Source organism: Macaca mulatta, chromosome 9 (assembly GCF_049350105.2).
Source record: "Macaca mulatta isolate MMU2019108-1 chromosome 9, T2T-MMU8v2.0, whole genome shotgun sequence".
In the NCBI taxonomy this organism is placed as follows: Eukaryota; Metazoa; Chordata; class Mammalia; order Primates; family Cercopithecidae; genus Macaca; species Macaca mulatta.
In genome coordinates, this window is record NC_133414.1 from 20,176,167 (window position 1) to 20,199,657 (window position 23,491).

Sequence of the window (23,491 nt, forward strand, 5' to 3'; positions counted from 1 at the left end):
CAGCACGGAGGTTGAGATCTGAGAACGGACAGACTGCCTGCTCAAGTGAGTCCCTCACCCCTGAGTAGCCTAACTGGGAGACATCCCCCACTAGGGGCAGACCTACACCTCATACCTCACATGGCAGGGTACACCGCTGAGATGAAGCTTCCAGAGCGAGAATCAGACAGCAACATTCGCTGTGCAGCAATATTCTATCTTCTGTAGCATCTGCTGCCGATACCCAGGCAAACAGGGTCTAGAGTGGACCCCAAGCATCTTCTGTAGCATCCGCTGCCGATACCCAGGCAAACAGGGTCTAGAGTGGACCCCAAGCAAACTCCAACAGACCTACAGCTGAGAGCCCTTACTGTTAGAAGGAAAACTAACAAACAGAAAGGACACCCACACCAAAACCCCATCAGTACGTCACCATCATCAAAGACCAAAGGCAGATAAAACCACAAATATGGGGAAAAAGCAGGGCAGAAAAGCTGGAAATTCAAAAAATCAGAGCGCATCTCCCCCTCCAAAGGAACACAGCTCATCGCCAGTGACAGAACAAAGCTGGACGGAGAATGACATTGACAAGTTGAGAGAAGAAGGCTTCGGTCGATCAAACTTCTCAGAGCTAAAGGAGGAACTACGTAACCAGCACAAAGAAACTAAAAACCTTGAAAAAAGAATGGATGAATGGATAACTAGAATAATCAATGCAGAGAAGACTTTAAAGAACTGATAGAGATGAAAACCATGACATGAGAAATACTTGACAAATGCACAAGCTTCAGTAACTGACTCAATCAACTGGAAGAAAGCGATTGAAGATCAAATGAATGAAATGAAGCGAGAAGAGAAGTGTGGAGAAAAAAGAGTAAAAAGAAATGAACAAAGCCTCCAAGAAGTATGGGATTATGTGAAGACCAAATCTATGTCAGATTGGTGTGTCTGAAAGAGATGGGGAAAATCGAATCAAGTTGGAAAACACTCTGCAGGATATCATCCAGGAGAATTTCTCCAACCTAGTAAGGCAGGCCAACACTCAAATTCAGGAAATACAGAGAACGCCACAAAGATACTCCTCAAGAAGAGCAACTCCAAGACACATAATTGTCAGATTCACCAAAGCTGAAATGAAGGAAAAAATGTTAAGGGCAACCAGAGAGAAAGGTCGGGTTACACACAAAGGGAAGCCCATCAGACTAACAGCTGATCTCTCGGCAGAAACTCTCCAAGCCAGAAGAGAGTGGGGGCCAATATTCAACATTCTTAAAGAAAAGAATTTTAAACCCAGATTTCATATCCAGCCAAACTAGGTTTCATAAGTGAAGGAGAAATAAAATCCTTTACAGATAAGCAAATGCTTAGAGCTTTTGTCATCACCAGGCTTGCCCTACAAGAGATCCTGAAGGAAGCACTAAACATGGAAAGGAACAACAGGTACCAGCCATTGCAAAAACATGCCAAAATGTAAAGTCCATCGATGCTAAGAAGAAACTGCATCAACTAGCGAGCAAAATAACCAGCTAATATCATGACAAGATCAACTTCACACATAACAATATTAACCCTAAATGTAAATGGACTAAATGGTCCAATTAAAAGACACAGACTGGCAAATTGGATAAAGAGTCAAGACCCATCAGTTTGCTGTATTCAGGAGACCCATCTCACATGCAGAGACACATATAGGCTCAAAATAAAGGGATGAAGGAAGATCTACCAAGCAAATGGAGAACAAAAAAAAGCAGGGGTTGCGATCCTAGACTCTGATAAAACAGACTTTAAAAAATCAAAGATTAAAAGAGACAAAGAAGGCCATTACATAATGGTAAAGGGATCAATTCATCAGTAAGAGCTAACTATCTTAAATATATATGCACCCAATACAGGAGCACCCAGATTCATAAAGCAAGTCCTTAGAGACTTACAAAGAGACTTAGACTCCCATACAATAATAATGGGAGACTTTAACACCCCACTGTCAACATTAGACAGATCAATAAGACAAAAAGTTAACAAGGATATCCAGGAATTGAACTCAACTCTGCACCAAGCGGACCTAAGAGACATCTACAGAACTCTCCACCCCAAAGCAGCAGAATATACATTCTTCTCAGCACCACATCGCACTTATTCCAAAATTGACCACATCGCACTTATTCCAAAGTTGGAAGTAAAGCACTCCTCAGCAAATGTACAAGAACAGAAATTACAACAAACTGTCTCTCAGACCACAGGGCAATCAAACTAGAACTCAGGACTAAGAAAATCAAAACCACTCAACTACATGGAAACTGAACAACATGCTCCTGAATGATTACTGGGTACATAACGAAATGAAGGCAGAAATAAAGATGTTCTTTGAAACCAATGAGAACAAAGATACAACATACCAGAATCTCTGGGACACATTTAAAGCAGTGTGTAGAGGGAAATTTATAGCACTAAATGCCCACAAGAGAAAGCTGGAAAGATCTAAAATTGACACCCTAACATCACAATTAAAAGAACTAGAGAAGCAAGAGCAAACACATTCAAAAGCTGGCAGAAGGCATGAAATAACTAAGATCAGAGCAGAACTAAAGGAGATAGAGACACAAAAAACCCTCCAAAAAATCAATGAATTCAGGAGCTGGTTTTTTGAAAAGATCAACAAAATTGATAGACCGCTCACAAGACTAATAAAGAAGAAAAGGGAGAAGAATCAAATAGACGCAATAAAAAATGATAAAGGGGATATCACCACCGACCCCACAGAAATACAAACTACCATCAGAGAATACTATAAACACCTCTATGCAAATAAACTAGAAAACCTAGAAGAAATGGATAATTTCCTGGACACTTACACTCTCCCAAGACTAAACTAGGAAGAAGTTGAATCCCTGAATAGACCAATAGCAGGCTCTGAAATTGAGGCAATAATTAGTAGCCTACCAACCAAAAAAAGTCCAGGACCAGATGGATTCACAGCCGAATTCTACCAGAGATACAAGGAGGAGCTGGTACCATTCCTTCTGAAATTATTCCAATCAATAATAAAAAAGGGAATCCTCCCTAACTCATTTTATGAGGCCAACATCAATCTGATACCAAAGCCTGGCAGAGACACAACAAAAAAAGAGAATTTCAGACCAATATCCTTGATGAACACAGATGCAAAAATCCTCAATAAAATACTGGCAAACAGAATCCAGCAGCACATCAAAAATCTTATCCACCATGATCAAGTGGGCTTCATCCCTGGGATGCAAGGCTGGTTCAACATATGCAAATCAATAAACATAATCCAGCATATAAACAGAACCAAAGACAAAAACCACATGATTATCTCAATAGATGCAGAAAAGGCCTTTGACAAAATTCAACAGCCCTTCATGCTAAAAACTCTCAATAAATTCGGTATTGATGGAACATATCTCAAAATCATAAGAGCTATTTATGACAAACCCACAGCCAATATCATACTGAATGGGCAAAAACTGGAAGCATTCCCTTTGAAAACTGGCACAAGACAGGGATGCCCTCTCTCACCACTCCTATTCAACATAGTGTTGGAAGTTCTGGCTAGGGCAATCAGGCAAGAGAAAGAAATAAAGGGTATTCAGTTAGGAAAAGAAGTCAAATTGTCCCTGTCTGCAGATGACATGATTGTATATTTAGAAAACCCCATTGTCTCAGCCCAAAATCTCCTTAAGCTGATAAGCAATTTCAGCAAAGTCTCAGGATACAAAATTAATGTGCAAAAATCACAAGCATTCTTATACACCAGTAACAGACAGAGAGCCAAATCATGAATGAACTCCCATTCACAATAGCTTCAAAGAGAATAAAATACCTAGGAATCCAACTTACAAGGGATGTAAAGGACCTCTTCAAGGAGAACTACAAACCACTGCTCAGTGAAATAAAAGAGGACACAAACAAATGGAAGAACATACCATGCTCATGGACAGGAAGAATCAATATTGTGAAAATGGTCATAATGCCCAAGGTAATTTATAGATTCAATGCCATCCCCATTAAGCTACCAGTGAGTTTCTTCACAGAATTGGAAAAAACTGCTTTAAAGTTCATATGGAACCAAAAAAGACCCCGCATTGCCAAGACAATCCTAAGCAAAAAGAACAAAGCTGGAGGCATCACGCTACCTGACTTAAACTATACTACAAGGCTACAGTAACCAAAACAGCATGGTACTGGTACCAAAACAGAGATATAGACCAATGGAACAGAACAGAGCCCTCAGAAATAATACCACACATCTACAGCCATCTGATCTTTGACAAACCTGACAAAAACAAGAATTGGGGAAAGGAGTCCCTATTTAATAAATGGTGCTGGGAAAATTGGCTAGCCATATGTAGAAAGCTGAGACTGGATCCTTTCCTTACTCCTTATACAAAAATTAAGTCAAGATGGATTAGAGACTTAAATGTTAGACCTAAAACTATAAAAACCCTAGAAGAAAACCTAGGGAATACCATTCAGGGCATAGGCATTGGCAAGGACTTCACGTCTAACACACCAAAAGCAACGGCAACAAAACCATAATTGACAAATGAGATCCAATTAAACTAAAGAGCTTTTGCACAGCAAAAGAAACTACCATCAGAGTGAACAGGCAACCTACAGAATGGGAGAAGATTTTTGCAATCTACTCATCTGACAAAGGGCTAATATCCAGGACCTATAAAGAACTCAAACAAATTTACAAGAAAAAAACAAACAACCCCATCAAAAAGTGGGCAAAGGATATGAATAGATACTTCTCAAAAGAAGACATTCATATGGCCAACAGACACATGAAAAAAATGCTCATCATCACTTGCCATTAGAGAAATGCAAATCAAAACCACAATGAGATACCATCTCACACCAGTTAGAATGGCAAGCATTAAAAAGTCAGGAAACAACAGGTGCTGGAGAGGATGTGGAGAAATAGGAACACTTTTACACTGTTGGGGCTGTAAACTAGTTCAACCACTGTGGAAAACAGTGTGGCGATTCCTCAAGGATCTAGAACTAGAAATACCATGACCCAGCCAACCCATTACTGGGGATATACTCAAAGGATTATAAGTCATGCTGCTATAAAGACACATGCACACATATGTTTATTGCAGCACTGTTCACAATAGCAAAGACTTGGAATCAACCCGAATGTCCATCAGTGACAGACTGGATTAAGAAAATGTGGCACATATGCACCATGGAATACTATGCAGCCATAAAAAACGATGAGTTCGTGTCCTTTGTAGGGACATGGATGCAACTGGAAACCATCATTCTCAGCAAACTATCACAAGAACAGAAAACCAAATACCGCATGTTCTCACTCATAGGTGGGAATTGAACAATGAGATCACCTGGACACAGGAAGGGGAGCATCACACACCGGGTCCTATTGTGGGCAGGGGGTAGTGGGGAGGGATAGCATTAGGAGATATACCTAATGTAAATGAAGAGTTAATGGGTGCAGCACACGAACATGGCACATGTATATATATGTAACAAACCTGCACGTTGTGCACATGTACCCTAGAATTAAAAAAAAAAAACAAAAAACTCACTCAAAACCACACAACTACATGGAAATTGAACAACTTGCTCCCGAATGACTACTGGGTAAATAATAAAATTAAGGCAAAAATAAAGAAGTTATTTGAAACCAATGAGAACAAAGAGACAATGTACCAGAATCTCTGGGACACAGTTAAAGCAGTGTTAAGAGGGAAATTTATAGCACTAAATGCCCACATCAGAAAGCTGGAAAGATCTGAAATCAACACCCAAACATCACAATTAAAAGAACTAGAGGAGCAAGAGCCAACAAAAGCTAGCAGAAAACAAGAAACAACTAAGAGCAGAAATGAAGGAGAGAGAGACATGAAAAACCCTTCAAAGAATCAATGAATCCAGGAGCTGGTTTTTTGAAAAGATTAACAAAATAGATAGACCATTATCTAGACTAACACAGAAGAAAAGAGAGAAGAATCAACACAATAAAAAATGATAAAGGGGATATCACTACTGATCCCACGGAAATACAAACTGCCATCAGAGAATACTATAAACACCTCCATGCAAATAACCTAGAAAATCTAGAAGAAATGGATCAATTCCTGGACACATACACCCTCCCAAAACTAAACCAGGAAGAAGTCAAATACCTGAATAGACCAATAACATGTTCTGAAATTGAGTCGGTAATAGCCTACCAACCAAAAAAAGCCCAGGACCAGATGGATTCATAACCAAATTCTATCAGAGGTACCAAGAGAAGCTGACACCATTTCTTCTGAAATGATTCCAAACAATACAAAATTATTCCTAACTCATTTTAAGAGGCCAGCATCATCCTGATACCAAAACCTGGCAGATACACAACAAAACAAGAAAATTTCAGGCCAATATCCTTGATGAATATCGATGCAAAAATCCTCAATAGAATATTGGCAAACCGGATCCAGCAGTACATCAAAGAGCTTATCCACCACAATCAAGTCAGCTTCATCCCAGGGATGCAAGGCTGGTTCAACATACTCAAATCAACAAACGTAATCCCACATGATTATCTCAATAGATACAGAAAAGGCCTTTGATAAAATTCAACATCCCTTCATGTTAAAAACTCTCAATAAACTAGGTATTGATGGAACATCTCAAAATAATGAGAGCTATTTGTGAGAAACCCATAGCCAATATCATACTGAATGGGCAAAAGCTGGAAGCATTCCCTTTGAAAACCAGCAGGAGACAAGGATGCCCTCTCTCACCACTCCTATTCAACACAGTATTGCAAGTTCTGGCCAGGCTAATCAGGCAAGAGAAAGAAATAAAGAGTATTCAAATAGGAAGAGAGGAAGTCAAGTTGTCTCTGTTTGCAGATGACATGACTGTATATGTAGAAAACCCCATCATCTCAGCTCAAAAACTACATAAGCTGATAAGTAACTTCAGCAGCCTCAGGATACAAAATCAGTATGCAAAAATCACAAGCATTCCTTTACACCACCAACAGACAAGCAGAGAGCCAAATCATGAGTGAACTCCCATTCACAATTGCTACTAAGAGAATAGAATACCTAGAAATACAACTTACAAGGGATGTGAAAGACCTCTTCAAGGAGAACTACAAACCACTATTCACGGAAATAAGAGAGGACACAAACAAATGGAAACAAATTCCACACTCATGGATAGGAAGAATCAATTATGTGAAAATGCCATAATGCCCAAAGTAATTTATAGATTCAATGCTATTCCCATCAAGCAAAGACTGACTTTCTTAGCAGAATTAGAAAAAAACTACTTTAAACTTCACATGGAACAAAAAAAGGGCCCATATAGCCAAGACAATCCTAAGCAAAAAGAACAACAATGGAGGCATCACACTACCTGACTTCAAACTATACTACAAGGCTACAGTAACCAAAACAGCATGGTACTAGTACCAAAACAGATATATAGACCAATGGAACAGAACAGAGACCTCAGAAATAACAACACACATCTACAACCATCAGATCTTTGACAAACCTGACAAAAACAAGCAATGGTGAAAGTATTCCCTATTTAATAAATGGTGCTGGGAAAACTGGCTGTCCATATGCAGAAAACAGAAACTGGACCCTTTCCTTACACAAGTATTAACTCAAGATGGATTAAAGACTTAAATATAATACCCAAAACCATAAAAACCCTAGAAAAAAACCTAGGCAATACCATTCAGGACACAGGCATAGGAAAAAACTTCATGACTAAATCACCAAAAGCAATGGCAACAAAAGCCAAAATTCACAAATGGGATCTAATTAAACTACAGAGCTTCTGCACAGCAAAAGAAACTATCGTCACAGTGAACAGGCAACCTATAGAATGGGAGAAAATTTTTGCAATCTACCCATCTGACAAAGGTCTAATATCCAGAATCTACAAGGAACTTAAACAAATTTACAAGAAAAAAAACAACCCCATCAAAAAGTAGATGAAGGATATGAACAGACAATTCTCAAAAGACAACATTTATGCAGCCAACAAACACATGAAAAAATGCCCATCATCACTGGTCATTAGAGAAATGCAAATTAAAACCACAATGAGATACCATCTCACACCAGTATTGGCCGGGCGCGGTGGCTCAAGCCTGTAATCCCAGCACTTTGGGAGGCCGAGGCGGGTGGATCACGAGGTCAGGAGATTGAGACCATCCTGGCTAACATGGTGAAACCCCGTCTCTACTTAAAAAAAAATACAAAAAACTAGCCAGGCGTGGTGGCGGGCGCCTGTAGTCCCAGCTACTCGGAGGCTGAGGCAGGAGAATGGCGTGAACCTGGGAGGCGGAGCTTGCAGTGAGCCGAGATCGCGCCACTGCACTCCAGCCTGGGTGACACAGCGCGAGACTCCGTCTCAAAAAAAAAAAAAAAAAAAAAAAAAAGAAAAGTCAGGAAACAACAGTTGTTGGCAAGGATGTGGAGAAATAGGAATGCTTTTACACTGTTGGTGGGATTGTAAATTAGTTCAACCACTGTGGAAGACAGTGTGGCGATTCCTCAAGGATCTAGAACCAGAAATACCATTTGACCCAGCAATCCCATTACTGGACATATACCCAAAGGATTATAAATCATTCCACTATAAAGACACATGCACACGTATGTTTACTGCAGCACTATTCACAATAGCAAAGACATGGAACTAACCCAAATGCCCATCAATGACAGACTGGATAAAGAAAATGTGGCACATATACACCATGAATACTAAGCAGCCATAAAAAACAATGAGTTCCTGTCCTTTGCAGGGACATGGATTAAGCTGGAAGCTATCATTCTCAGCAGACTAACACAGGAACAGAAAACCAAACACTGCATGTTCTCACTCATAAGTGGGAGTTGAACAATGAGAACACATGGACACAGGGAGGGGACTATCACACACGGGGACCTGTCAGAGGGTTGGAGGCAAGGGGAGGGATAGCATTAGGACAAATACCTAAAGCATGCGGGGCATAAAACCTAGATAACGGGTTGATAGGTACAGCCAACCACCATGGCGCATGTATACCTATGTAAGAAACCTGCACATTCTGCAGGTGTATTGCAGAACTTAAAGCACAATTTAAAACAAAAAAAACCAAAAAAACAAAACAAAACAAAAAAAAACAGGCCGGGCGCTGTGGCTCAAGCCTGTAATCCCAGCACTTTGGGAGGCCGAGATGGGCGGATCACAAGGTCAGGAGATCGAGACCATCCTGGCTAACCCGGCGAAACCCTGTCTCTACTAAAAAATACAAAAAACTAGCCAGGCGAGGTGGCGGGCGCCTGTAGTCCCAGATACTCGGGAGGCTGAGGCAGGAGAATGGTGTAAACCCGGGAGGCGGAGCTTGCAGTGAGCTGAGATCCAGCCACTACACTCCAGCCTGGGCGACACAGTGAGACTCCGTCTCAAAAAAAAAAAAAAAAAAAGAGGCCAAAATGTTAAGAATGCATTGTGGGCCGGGTGCAGTGGCTCATGCCTGTAATGCCAGCACTTTGGGAGGCTGATGCAGGCAGATCACTTGAGGCCAGGAGTTTGAAACCAGCCTGACCAACATGGTGAAACCCTGTCTCTACTAAAAATACAAAAATTATTTGGGCGTGGTGGTATGCACCTGTAATTCCCACTACTTGGGAGGCTGAGGCATGAGAATCACTGGAACTTGGGAGGCGGAGGTTGCAGTAAGGCCAAGATTGGGCCACAGTGCACTCCAGCCAGAGCAACAGAGCAACAAAGAAAGAGAGAAAGAGAGAAAGAAAGAAAGAAAGAAAGCCAGCCAGCCAGCCTTGTGACATTCATATATTTTAAAACATTCTATGAAATGAAATTGCAAATACAGTGAGAATGACTCTTCTATGTATTTTCTTGCTTTTTTTCCCCTTTCTTTTATACTGCCCTTGTATGCCATATGCAGCAATGGCATAGCCTACAGTGCAGAAAATTTGTAAATATTCCTCAAATACTACCAGGTTTAGTGATAGACACTTTCAATTAATATCTTGATGAGCAGGAAAACCATTTAAAGTGATTTGAGCTCGAAAAGTGGTCAACAGCTAGAATAAGGTTCAAACGTATTACACAGTAAAGGAGAAACTAGCTGAAGGCTACTTCTATAAAACTACAAGCCTGGAGGCTGCAGTCATAAAAGACTTCCTTACCTACTAAAACAAACAACAAAAGCAGCAACAAAATTTACGATTCATTTCTGGCTCAAAATTTTCTTTTTCTTTTGAGATGGAGTCTCACTCTGTCGCAAGGCTGGAGTGCAGTGGCGTGATCTTGGCTCACTGCAACCTCTGCCTCCCAGGTTCAAGCGATTCTGCTGCCTCAGCCTCCCAAGTAGCTGGGACCACAGGCACATGCCACCACACCCAGCTACTTTTTTTTTGTATTTTTAATAGAGACAGGGTTTCACACGTTGTTGACCAGGATGGTCTCGATCTCTTAACCTCATAATCCAATTCTGGCTCAAATATTTCTATTCCGGTTGTTTGTGGCTGCATTGCTGCCCCACTGTGGCTGACTGCCTACATAGCCTCAATTCTTCAACTTTGAATGTACATTCCTCCTTCACTAGATAAGCCTGCAATACCCAATATGCTGCCACTCTGATCGGATTCAGCCATGTGATTTGTTTCGGCCAATAAACAGGATGACAGTAAATATGATGTAAACAGAGATATTTTTTAATACCATAAAAAGCACTTGAACAGCTGGACTTGCTCTGTTTTGCTCTCTACCATCACCAGACCCCAACTATTGCCCTCTGCTTGGCTAGTCTGCTGGTCCTAGCCAGAGGAGAACCTACACATCGGCATCCTTGTCGTCTCAGCTGAGGCCACTTTAGATGAGCCAACAACCATCCAAGCCCAGGTGAATAGGCGCAGCCAAGATAATCAAAAACACCTAATTCACCTGCAGCTGACCAGTCCACAAGTGAGCCCAGCAGCGATCAGCTGAAACCCACAGACTCCTGAGCCCCCAAAATGTTTAGTTTTATGCCGCCACAATTTTGTGTCTTCACATATCATAAAACCAACAGAAAATTGACACACCCATAATATCCAGACTCCCTTTGGAAAGACTTTTTTACTAAGAGGGAATCAAATCTCTGTGAATAATTACCTTCAAGCAAATACAATAAATATGCCATAATTTAATGGAGAATTAACACTTTCTCAATTCCTATCATGATCAATCTTTAATCTTCCATATAAACTGAAAAACAATTTGCATTAAACATCGCAACTCCACAAAATCAACTCTTCTTATTTCAGGTGCTTTATTTTAGGCCCTAGTGGTATTTAATGCATTTTTCCTTCAAGAGTTTTTGTTACCACCTTAAATTCTTTTCAGGCAAAAAAGAGTATAAATAAGCAGACAGGCATATCCTCTCTAATGAGTATTACATTCCTCAAAATTTAAACAACAAATATCCTTTTCTTTTTTTTGATTCTCATTCTCAGTATTTAAAAAATATCCTTTTCTATTAGAGATATTTCTTAGACCAAAATGATAACTTTAAATAGCAAATATTCTATATGTATGTGTATGTTTATGTATTATAGAACTATGTTTATATATCTTAACATACACATATTTCACACTTTGATATTGTACTGTGAAATTAGTTTTTAATGGCAGAATATATATTAATAGTTTAAACAAGTACTAAATCTTATATGAATATGAAATAATCTCTAAATGTATTAAATTTAATTTTATAACAGAAGTCTATAATCATATTAGGAAATTGTAAAATTCAAGAAGGTCTTGAGACAGTCTTCATAAATGATCATTGTCTACTGAGCTTAGTATGTAATGACTGACAGACATAACTGAATAGTTTTCATTTTGGCTGAATCTGAACTAAATGAGACTGTGAATGGCTCTATGTTTCAGAAATTACACACTGTGAAATATACACTACTTTGAGAGTGGTTTTGCTGTGAAGACGGTCTCACCTGATCATGCATTAGTGCTGCAATGTGTGTTGTTTTCCCTCCAGGTGCTGCACACAAGTCTAGAATCTTCTCTCCAGGTTGAGGATTTAGTACATGAGTTACTAAGGCAGATGGCAAATTCTATAAGGAAAAAAATGTAATTGATTATCAATAATCCTAAAGCATTTCTGAGAACCAGAGAATATAAAGAATCTTTTGGGGGTAATCCACTATAGCATCCTCACGTCTGCCAAGAGGACGGTTTTCATAAATATACTCAGGTTAGGAAATTCACAATTTCCTAGAATATCCTATGATCTCCCAGGACTTACATACACACCACCTGCACAAAAACATACATGACACACTTTTCACTCAACTCAGGGTTTCTGCCTTATCAGTATTTTCTGGGTACCAGCAAAAATAAATAAATAAATAACCCACATTATTTCCTTTTCTGAATCCCAACGGTTCTCAACATTCTGGAAGCCAGAGACCTCTAAAATTACACGACTACTCTGGATCTTTTTCCCAAAAAACATACAAAATTTTGGTCTCAGTGGTCACTACTCAACATTTTAGTGCAAAAGCATGCCATTTTCATATAGGCATACCATCTGAGAGTACTTCAGTCTCAGCACTGTTCACTTTAATAATTTAAACTCCACTTGGGAACACATAAATAATAAATAACTGGTTTCTTCCAGTTAACCAAGAATATAACTTTGCCATTTTGGCCACCTTGTCATCTAACTCTCATTTAAGACGCCTTGTTTTATGCTGCTAAATCATCCAAAAGGCATGTTTGGGTCCCTGCCTCCACCACATTTCAATAGGAAACGAATTAAAATGCAACAAACAAACAAACAACAACAACAAAAAACCCCCAAACCTGGCTGTTTCTGACTGGCACCTAAAAATATATTATGAGATTATATGACCAAAACATACCTCATCTATAGCAGTAAGTCATATTAAATCATTAATTTGTTATTAGTATTAATTATATAAGGACTACTTACTATAGAATGACAGCCTTGAATAAAACAGATGGAATAGTATCACAAAATAACTCATTTCTAAAATTACTTGGTAAGAAAAAGAGAGTCTAATAAGCATGGAGTTATTTATTTGGTTATTTTGGAGACAGAGTCTCATTATTTTACTTAGGCTAGGCTCAAATTTGGGATCCTCCCAATTGTGCCTCTTAAAGCTTAAAGGTTTCAATTCATTCTTAACAAAAGACTGAACAATACATCCATGAGTACATCCTCAAGAACTGTGAGATGGCCAGGCGTGGTGGCTCATGCCTGTAATCCCAGCACTTTGGGAGGCCAAAGCAGGCAGATCGCCTGAGGTCGGGAGTTCGAGACCAGCCTGACCAAGATGGAGAAACCCAGTCTCTACTAAAAATACAAAATTAGCTGGATGTGGTGGCACATGCCTGTAATCCCAGCTATTCAGGAAGCTGAGGCAAGAGAATCACTTGAACCCAAGAGGTGGAGGTTGCAGTGAGTGGAGATCATGCCATTGCACTCCAGCCTGGGCAACAAGAGCAAAACTCCGTCTAAAAATATATAAATAAATACAAATGACATGTACCCCCTAATATGATAAGGACACTTCATCTCTGTGGTATTCTTCTCAAAAATCCAACAACCCCAGCCTAGATGAATCCAAAATGAGGGACATTCAACGAAATACCTGAGTCTCAAAACTGTCAAGGTCTTAAAAACAAGGCAAGACTGGGCAACTATCACAGGCCAGAAGAAACATCATGATTAAATGCAGTGTGGGATCCTGGATTGGATCCTAAACATAAATAGGACATTATGAGAAAAACTGGTGAAATCTGAATTCACTTGGAGTTTATGGTAATGTGGTATTCACAGCATTTGCAGTTATCGCCCACAACATTCGTAACATAGTAACACACCAGTGTTGGTTTCTAAGTTTTATCAAATGTACCATGGTAGTATATTACCCTTAAGAGAAACTAGGTGAAGGGTATATAGAAATGACTATCTTTGCAAATCTATAATTCTAAAATTCTATTCTGTAATTCTGAAATTACTCTAAAATAAAAACTTTTCAACCTTATGAGAGAAAGTAGGAAAAAAATCTTTATTTAAAAAAAAAAATCCAGGAATAGACTCTAGGTACCTATAGCACAAGTTTTCCAAGTGATTTGATACATACAAATGTACTGCAGTCTTGGTGAATGGCGTGATTACATTATAAAATTTATGAGATAACGAGGCTCCCTTTGTTGGCTGAGACCTGTGAAAGGCTTGGGCATCTTCCATATTAGATCTAAGTTAATCAATTTCTAAAACCAAAATGAAAACTGCTAATTATGGCTACCAGGAGCTTCTTAGCTATTAGAGAAGTAAAGCATGGATACTGACAAAAGCAAAAATAATTTTCAATTTGTTATTAAAGTATCAGCAACTATTGCAATGATTTAACACTATTGAAAAGTACTTCATTTAAATGATGCCTCTCACATGATGTACTTTTAGACACTGTCATTTAATCCACTTTATAGTCACTTGAATATTCAAGTAGGTTTGTCTGAAAAGAAAGGCAACTTGTTGAAACATTCCAAATGCGTTTTATATTACCATTATATGTAAATGTGAAACTTGTTCCATCTGTGAGAATCTTTACGTATGTAAAAATTTAAGGATAATAATACATTTTTAAAATTCCACATTCTTCTTAAACGTACTGTTCTGCACGTTCTTTCAGAATTTTCCTTAGAGAAACGAGTATCACCTGGTTCTGGTCTGCACTGAATTAAGCTATTTAGATTTTATGGATAAGACCCAGTTAAGAATCTGGTAGTCCTGAACCAGTTTGAAAAGGAAGATATAACATAAAAAGATCAACTAATACTAACTCAACACTGACCACAGAGTTTTTGGGAAATTGTCAAAGAAGCACTTGAGAAATTTAATGTAATACGTGAACTGTTTAAAGTCCTCACCCCCTGAACTTGGATCTCAGTAAATCTAACTTAGGACCCAAGAACTGCATTTTCAAAAGGCCCTGCAGGTGATTCAGATGCAGATCTTCCATGGGTTACTTCTGGAGCACTGGCATGGGGCCAAAAATATAGGCTTGAAATCAGAAAGACCTGGATTCAAATTTTGACTCTGCAAATTTTTACCTATGCAGCATACAGCAAACCACTCCTCTAATCGCCCAAAAACTACTAATGCCTACCACGCACTTTAATTTTCTAAGCCTCTATTTCCTTCTCTATGAAACTGATGGTTTGTAAGAAGTAAATGAAAAAATATACGTAAAACACTCAGCTCAGTACATGGACCACAATAATAAGCACTCAGTCAGTGTTAGCTGCGATTACCATTAGTATCCCTTATAAGTTTCACTGGCCATCAGAAACTGCCCATCAAAATAGACTACATAAAATAAAACAGCTTTCACTAGAGAAACGACAAAAAGTTAAACTCTGCCCTCAGACACAAAAGTTTTATTCTGGCAGGAAATTCTTATGTCCCTTGCTATTAGGTGACAAAGAATATGGCTCTATGGTAGTCTGGACAGTATGAATCACAAAATGACTCACAATATTTCATAAAGTCATCATTAAACTGATTTTAAGATGAAAGAATGCTGCTACAGATAGCAAAAAATGTAAAAAGAAAATTTGCACTATACTAGATTTCTTTTTATAAACTCAAAACTAAATAATGACCAGGCACGGTGGCTAATGCCTGTAATCCCAGAACTTTGGAAGGCCAAATCGAGATGACCACTTGAGCCCAGGAATTCAAGACCAGCCTGGACAATATGGCAAAACCCCATTTCTACTAAAAATACAAAAAATTAGCTGGCTGTGGTGGTGCATGCTGTAGTTCCAGCTACCCAGGAGGCTGAGGTGGGAGGATCACCTGAGCCTGGGAGGTTGAGGCTGCAGTGAGCCAGGATCATGCCACTGCACTCCAACCTGGGTGACAGATTAAGATTCTGTCTCAGAAAAAAAAAAAAACACAAAACAAGACAAAAACAAAAAAACAAAACCCACACACACTTTAAACTATGAGATGAGCAGGTACTGTCAAACCACACAGAAAACTAACATTGCATTAAACATTACTAACTTGAAGGAGTGCAGGTACCACTAGCAATGACTCAGGGCTACATTGCCAAATGAAAACAAGTGTTTCAAATAAATTATATAATAAACAACCACGAAAAAAACACTGAAACTAAAATTAGCAAACAAAAATCCCCAAAATGATTCATAAACAATTATATGTTAGATTACATATTCTAATGTGTTAGAACATCACCAATGTGCAATTAGATAATAAACATCTGTTTTTCCATTTGTTCACACCAGAAATAATCTCTGAATTCATAAAATGTCTGTTGGCTAAATACTGGGCAAAGGCCAGGTATGGTGGCTCACGCCTACAATTCCAACACTTTGGGAGGCCAAGGCAGGAGGATCACTTGAGGCCAGGAGTTTGAAACCAGTCTGGGCCACAAAGTGAGACCCCATCTCTACAAAAACATCAAACAAATCAGTGGGGCATAGTAGTGCACACCTGTGGTCCCAACTATTTGCGAGGCTAAGGCAGGAAGATTGCTTGAGCCCAGGAGTTCGAGCTTACAGTGAGCTATGACTGTACCACTGTACTCCAGCCTAGACAACAGAGAGCCTGTCTCAAAATAATAATAATAATAATTACTGGACAGACAAGGTGGGGCAGCACACAACATTTGGACTTAAGGTTTGAATTCAGATACCACCAGTTACCAGTAGTGTGACATAGGACAAGAGCCCTAACAGATCTGGTCTTCAGTTATCTTCCTCTTATATTGTGAGTTATAACACTACCCATCTAATAGACTATAACAAATCAAATGATTTACTAATGGAACACTACACATGTATATAAAATGCATGCAATATTCAGGGATTAATATTTTGAGATGGAAAGCAGTATATTTAATCAGTTATAAATCACCTTTGGGCAAAGAAAGATAGAAAAAATAGTTTAAAAATCAACAGAGAAAAACCAAAGAAAGAAGAATGCTTGTAAAGTTTTTTCTTACTGCTTAACCAAAGGTAGATCAGTGTATATAAGCAGACTCCAAAACAAATCTTAAATTTTAAAAAATCCCAGATTTCAAATAATTCACTGATGTATGTTTCAATGTCACTAAATATTTTACTTTTATACATACTTACTTGTAAAAATAAGTAATGGGGCAGTACATTGTCAAATGAAGGGCTGAGATATACTGGTTCTGTCATTCTTATGCCCATGCCTCTGAAAAATAGGAAATCTAACATTAGTCGTATAAATTCCAGGGTCTATACAAACTATGTTTCCAGAAACATTCTCAAATAGCCTGTCAAACATAAGATGCTCTTTTAAAGAACTCTTTTGGCCGGGTGCGGTGGCTCAAGCCTGTAATCCCAGTACTTTGGAAGGCACAGGCGGGAGGATCACTTGAGGTCAGGAGTTCAAGACCAGCCCGACCAACATGGACAAACCCTGTTTCTACTAAAACTACAAAAAATTAGCCAAGCGTGGTGGTGGGTGCCTGTAGTCCCAGCTACTTGGGAGGCTGAGACAGGAGAATCACTTGAACCTGGGAGGCAAAGGTTGCAGGGAGCCAAGATCGCACCATTGCACTCCAGCCTGGGCGACAAGAGTGAAACTCTGTCTCAAAAAATAAAAAAATAAAAAAAAGAACTCTTTTATTCAACAACAAAATACATAAAGTAGTCCTGTTAATTGTTTTTGAATTTTTACCCGCAGAATAGGAAGCCATCAGAACTAAAAAGGAAAAAGTTACATAAATTTTTCATTTAAGCACAAATGTCTACAGAGACTTGAACAGACTAAAAAGCAAACACTACCTCATTCTTTACTACTTCCTGTCAGCTCTTTATAGAATAATTGCCCAGTACTGACACAATCCCAAGGATAACCTCTTCCACCTTTGTCCCATTTTAGGAGTGGCAGTGGAACTGATCAGAACAGGAAGGGCCAGGACTCAGGATGGCCTGGTGGAGAGTGACTCATCAAGACAAACATCACAATCTCAGAGATGTTGTCAGAGGCTACTGAAGCAGAGAAAGAACACCCAAATCCTGTCAGACAAAGCCAAGCCTGGCCTTGTGTGTCAGGCCAAACCAGAGAGAGCAAGCAAAAGGAGAAATTCAAAGAGTGTTCCGGGGATTAGGACAGCACAGAAAAAAGTACAGTCTAAGTATAAAAATCAGGATTTAGGCCGACACAGTGGCTCATGCCTGTAATCCCAGCACTTTGAGAGACTGGCACAGGAGGATCACTTGAGGTCAGAAGTTTGACACCAGCCTGGGCAACATCTCTACACAAAATTTAAAAAATGGCCAAGGCATGGTGGAATGTACCTGTAGTCCCGGTACTTGGGAGACTGAAGCGGAGGGATCCCTTGAGCCCAGGAGTTGGAGGCTGCAGTTTGTTATGATTCTGCCACTGCACTGCAGCCTGGGCGGCAGAGCACCCAAATAAATACAATTTTTATAAAATGGTTTTTAAAAATCATGACTTAAACCTGGTTTAAGGGTACAATCAAAGGAGAGACCCATTAGGATGAGCAAAGATAAGTCTTAGAAGCAGTATAGTAGACAAGTTCATAGCTAGCTTATAGAACAGCTTATGAGTTGATCTTGGCAGAGATGCATCTACACTGATGGTGTGTACTCTATCTAATGTTGGCAGGATAAGTTTATGTTGGTCTTTACAGTAAAATAACGTCAGTAGATATCTGTGGACTATTACTGCAGTGTATGATTATAAACTCCCCTTGGTTTTGTTGTTTATTTATTTATTTTTAGACACAGGGTCTCACTCTCTCACCCAGGCTGGAGCACAGTGGCACAATCATAGCTCACTGCAGCCTCTAACTACTGGGTTCAAGTGATCCTCCTACCTTAGCCTCCCCAGTAGCTGGGACTACAGGCACACACCACCACGCCAGGTAAGTGTGTGTGTTTGCGTGCATGTGTGTGGACAAAGTCTCACTATGTTGTGTGTGTGTGTGTGTCTGTGTGTACAGAGTCTTACTATGTTGCCCAGACTGGCATCAAACTCCTAGCCTCAAGCAATCCTCCTGCCACAGCTTCTGGAGCTCGTGGGATAATGGGCATGAGCCACTATGCCTGGCTCCCTCAGCTCTAACAGCCTTTAGCATATAATAAATGCTGACTCCTTTTCCTCCTCTTCCCACCCCTTTACCACCTTACTCATTTGTTTACCACTTGAAATCCATGAATGTGCACTTTTAATCAGAGGTTAAAACTCAGTCACTGCTCCAGTCAGGAACAAATTAAACCACTGTATTCACTTCCAAGGCAAATAGTCCCTGCCCCTGAGCAGAAAATATACAAACGAAGCTTCTGAAATGTCACTGACTCACATTTGAAAACCAGTCCTGGCTGGGTGTGGCATCTCCTCCCTATAATCCTAGCACTTTGGGAGGCCAAGGTGGGAGGACTGCTTGAGACCAGAAGTTCAAGACCAGACTGGGTAACATAGCAAGACCCCCATATGTATGAAAAAATAAAAATAAAATATCAGCTGATCATGGTGTCATGTGCCTATAGAACTAGCTACTCAGAGGCTGAAGTAGGAGCATCACTTGAGCTCAGGAATTCAACGTCACAGTGAGCTTTGATCGCACCACTCCAGACTTAGTGACAGAGCAAGACCCTGTCTCTAAAAGAAAAACCAAAGCAAGTCAGTCCTTTGTTGTGACACCTGGTACTCTTACCTTGATCAACACCCAGAATCTACAGCTATTATTGAATATCTTGAATTCCAGAGTCTGATCACTCCATAATTTAAATGACTTTCTGACTTGCAGGACTCCAGTCCTCTAAAAAAATACTGAAACTTGAAAATGTTCACACCTGTCATCCTACTCAGTTCCTAACTGCCACTTTAGGTTCTGGTGCTCTTTGACTATCTCCTTCTGAACATGCCTACCAGAACAAGTGAGTGCTATAAATTACTGAACTCAAAATAACATAATAAAGAATAATTTAAGCCAATTATTATTCAGGTATGAGATTGCATGTTTCTTTAAAAAATATTTCTGTAGGCCGGGTGCGGTGGCTCAAGCCTGTAATCCCAGCACTTTGGGAGGCCGAGATGGGCGGATCACGAGGTCAGGAGATCAAGACCAGCCTGGCTAACATGGTGAAACCCCGTCTCTACTAAAAAATACAAAAAACTAGCCGGGCAAGGTGGCGGGCGCCTGTAGTCCCAGCTACCCGGGAGGCTGAGGCAGGAGAATGGCATGAACCCGGGAGGCGGAGCTTGCAGTGAGCCGAGATCCGGCCACTGCACTCCAGCCTGGGCGACAGAGCGAGACTCCGTCTCAAAAAAAAAAAAAAAAAAATATTTCTGTAGCCACATATCTCCATATTATAATGCAAAGTATAAGATTGCATATATTAATGCAATCTGTTAGTAAATTAACCTGCCTTCATGAATCTATGAATGATTCAACCCACCTGGAATTCAAGAAAGCAAAAGGCTCAAATTCACTAACTGAAAAACAATTGTACCATTAGTTGTGTTGGTTTAAAAATTTTTAAGGAACATAAATAAGAAACAGGGTGTACATGTAGCATTTCTGTCATAGCAGCCTGCTTCTCACACAGGAAGAGACAAAACTTGCAAAAGTGTAACTGAATACATTGAGTTTAAACATCGATTTTTTTTTTCCTTTTTTGACATTCTGAAGTCTCGCTGTGTCACCCAGACTGGAGTGCAGTGGTACAGTCTCGGGCTCACTGCAACCTCCTGGGTTCAAGCAATTCTCCTGCCTCAGCCTCCTGAGTAGCTGAGATTACAGGCACCTACCACCACACCTAGCTTATTTTTGTATTTTTAGTAGAGATGGGGGTTTCACTGTGTTGGCCAGGCTGGTCTTGAACTCCTGACCTCAAGTGATCCGCCTACCTTGGCCTCTCAAAGTGCAGGAATTACAGAAGTGAGCCACCGCGCTCGGCCAAAAGTTGGCTGAAAGTTGTTTGCCTCCTAACTTCCAATAACAAAAAATTATTCACAACATTGTTCAGAAAACATTATTCAACACAATAACTGGAACCACATCAAATAACCTAAGAGAATGAAGAGTATACCATTAACAATGAACTAATGGAGGCAGTCAAAATATCAATTACCTATTACAGGTCCAAAGATAAATATAGCAGATATATGCATAATCTTTATATTCATGAAGCCTTCTAAGGAGAATAAAATCTTTGTTCTTGGTCATTTGGAAAGTGCTGCTACCTAGATCTAGGGAATCCAACAGTCAACTTCAGAAGAACGAATGAATTTCAACTACAAACCCAAACTGTTACAACATGAACAACTGTTCTACCAATCAGGGATACTGTCCAATTGTAAATAGAGAAATTCACAGTTTTTAGCATGTCTATGTCAGCCATGAACTTTGGAGTAATGGAGCTGTCCACTGAACTCAAAACAGCCTGAAAAAACTAAGTAAAATAAGAGCCTGGACTTTCCACCAATTTATTTAGGGCCACTAGCAATCAGAAATGATTTACAACAGACTGTATTTTAATTTAGTTTGAACAAGCCTAAACATTCATTTTTCACCACAAATATTCATGTGAGTGCTAGGTTTCTGGTAAAATTTATTTTTAATTAAAAAATATGTTTAATTTATATTAAAATCAAACTTTTTCTTGACAAATAAGAATGTTAAAAATGATCTGGATAGGATGAGCGCAGTGCCTCACGCCTGTAATCTCAGCACTTTGGGAGGTCGAGGCGAGCTGATCACGAGGTCAGGAGATCGAGACCATCCTGGCTAACACGGTGAAACCCCGTCTCTAGTACAAATACAAAAAATTAGCCGGGCGTGGTGGCAGGCACCTGTAGTCCCAGCTACTCAGGAGGCTGAGGCAGAAGAATGGTGTGAACCTGGGAGGCAGAGCTTGCAGTGTGCTGAGATCATGCCATTGCACTCCAGCCTAGATGACAGAGCAAGACTCCGTCTCAAAAAAAAAAAAAAATGATCTAGATCGATCATCGAATTCATTCTTCATCAAAATGAGCATTGTTTTTTAAAGATGAAAATATTTCAAAAACAATAAAATTCAGAAGGACAAGTAAAATGATTTGACAATTAAAATGTAACTGGTTGCCTAATGTGGCTCTTTAATTTGATCAGTTACCCTTTTTGAACAAAAATCATGGATATATGGGTAAAACAATTTTTTTCCAGTTGGATTTATAGCAAAAAAAAAAACTCATATAACGCAACTAGATACATTTTACATTATTTGTAATTTTCATTGACCCACAAAAAGGATGCTGATTTCCCCAAAACACCTGATGACATACTTCAGTTCAGGTAATCCATTGAAGATTTCCTTGCGGCTTAGTTCAGAAATCCCATTTCCAAGAAATACTTTTGTTCCATCAAATTCTCTGGCTCCTTTCTTACATTTTCCTTTAATATCAGAGTATACAGAAATAACATCTCCAGCTTTCATAACTAGAGAAGGAAGAAAATCAGATTACATTGAATTATACTTTGGCAGAAGAATCGTGAACATTCTTTGAGCTACACTGGCGATCTCTAGAGGCATCAATAGTGGGCATGAAGCAGTTCAAACTGGCTCATTATCTCAATATAATCTTTAATAGAAAATCTGACGTTTACTTTAAAATATTCCCTAACAATAAAACTCACTGAAGAATCTTTTTCAGTGAAAACAAAGAAACAGAACAGCTTCAAAACATCCTGCCCTCAACTGGAAATCTGTAGCTGATCCAAATTATTTCCCCCACGTCTTAAAAGAGTTCTTATAAATCTTGACATCTCAGCTCAAACCTCGAAGTTCTAAGTTTCCTTCAAAAGGATTCGTCAAATATGTACCCTAAAATCCTTCAAAGAAATCTTCTCATAACCCTGTTTGTATTTCTTTGCTATTTTGCTGTGACAGCACAATTAAGGCAGAGACTTTAATGATAAACATATAAAGCCATTCATATATATATACACATACACATGCACACATATATATGTGTGTATACACTTAGAATACCTTTTACAGTATACAGTGTACAGAGTTGCTTTACATGGCTGATTAAATCCAGTTTTTGTAGGCATTTCAATATTTTCTATAACAACTCCCAGTGGTATTTATGATGGGAAATTATATTCCACTTCCAAAAAACATTTTTAAAGCTAATCTATCATAAATTTATTTGGCCTATTACCTGACAACAGTAGTGAACAGCCTATTAGCTAGAGCTAAGAAAACTGTTAAAATAATGTAGATCAGATGTCAATACACTTTTCCTACAAAGGGCAAATAAATATTTTAGGCTTTGTAGCCACATAAGGTCTCTGCGGCATATTCTTCTTTATATATGTATCTTTTCACAGCATTTTAAAAATGAAAAAACCATTCTTAGCTTATGGGCCACACACAAACAGACATAGGC

General features: G+C 39.2%; 1 protein-coding gene across 7 annotated transcripts in view; it reads right to left on the reverse strand.

Annotated features, from left to right (window-relative positions):
* Nucleotides 1–23,491, reverse strand: part of NSUN6 (NOP2/Sun RNA methyltransferase 6) — a 118,308-nt gene that overhangs the window by 62,839 nt on the left and 31,978 nt on the right. For all 7 annotated transcript variants that reach the window (XR_013397790.1, XM_077945479.1, XM_015146572.3 and 4 more), the window contains exons 5-7: nt 22,382–22,535; nt 17,194–17,275; nt 11,988–12,107 (exon numbers count right to left, since the gene is read on the reverse strand). Coding sequence is in view for 6 of the 7 variants with exons in the window: in XM_015146572.3 (XP_015002058.3) it covers nt 11,988–12,107; nt 17,194–17,275; nt 22,382–22,535 (356 nt within the window). In the remaining variant the exon portion in view is untranslated. The remainder of the gene's footprint in view (nt 1–11,987; nt 12,108–17,193; nt 17,276–22,381; nt 22,536–23,491) is intronic.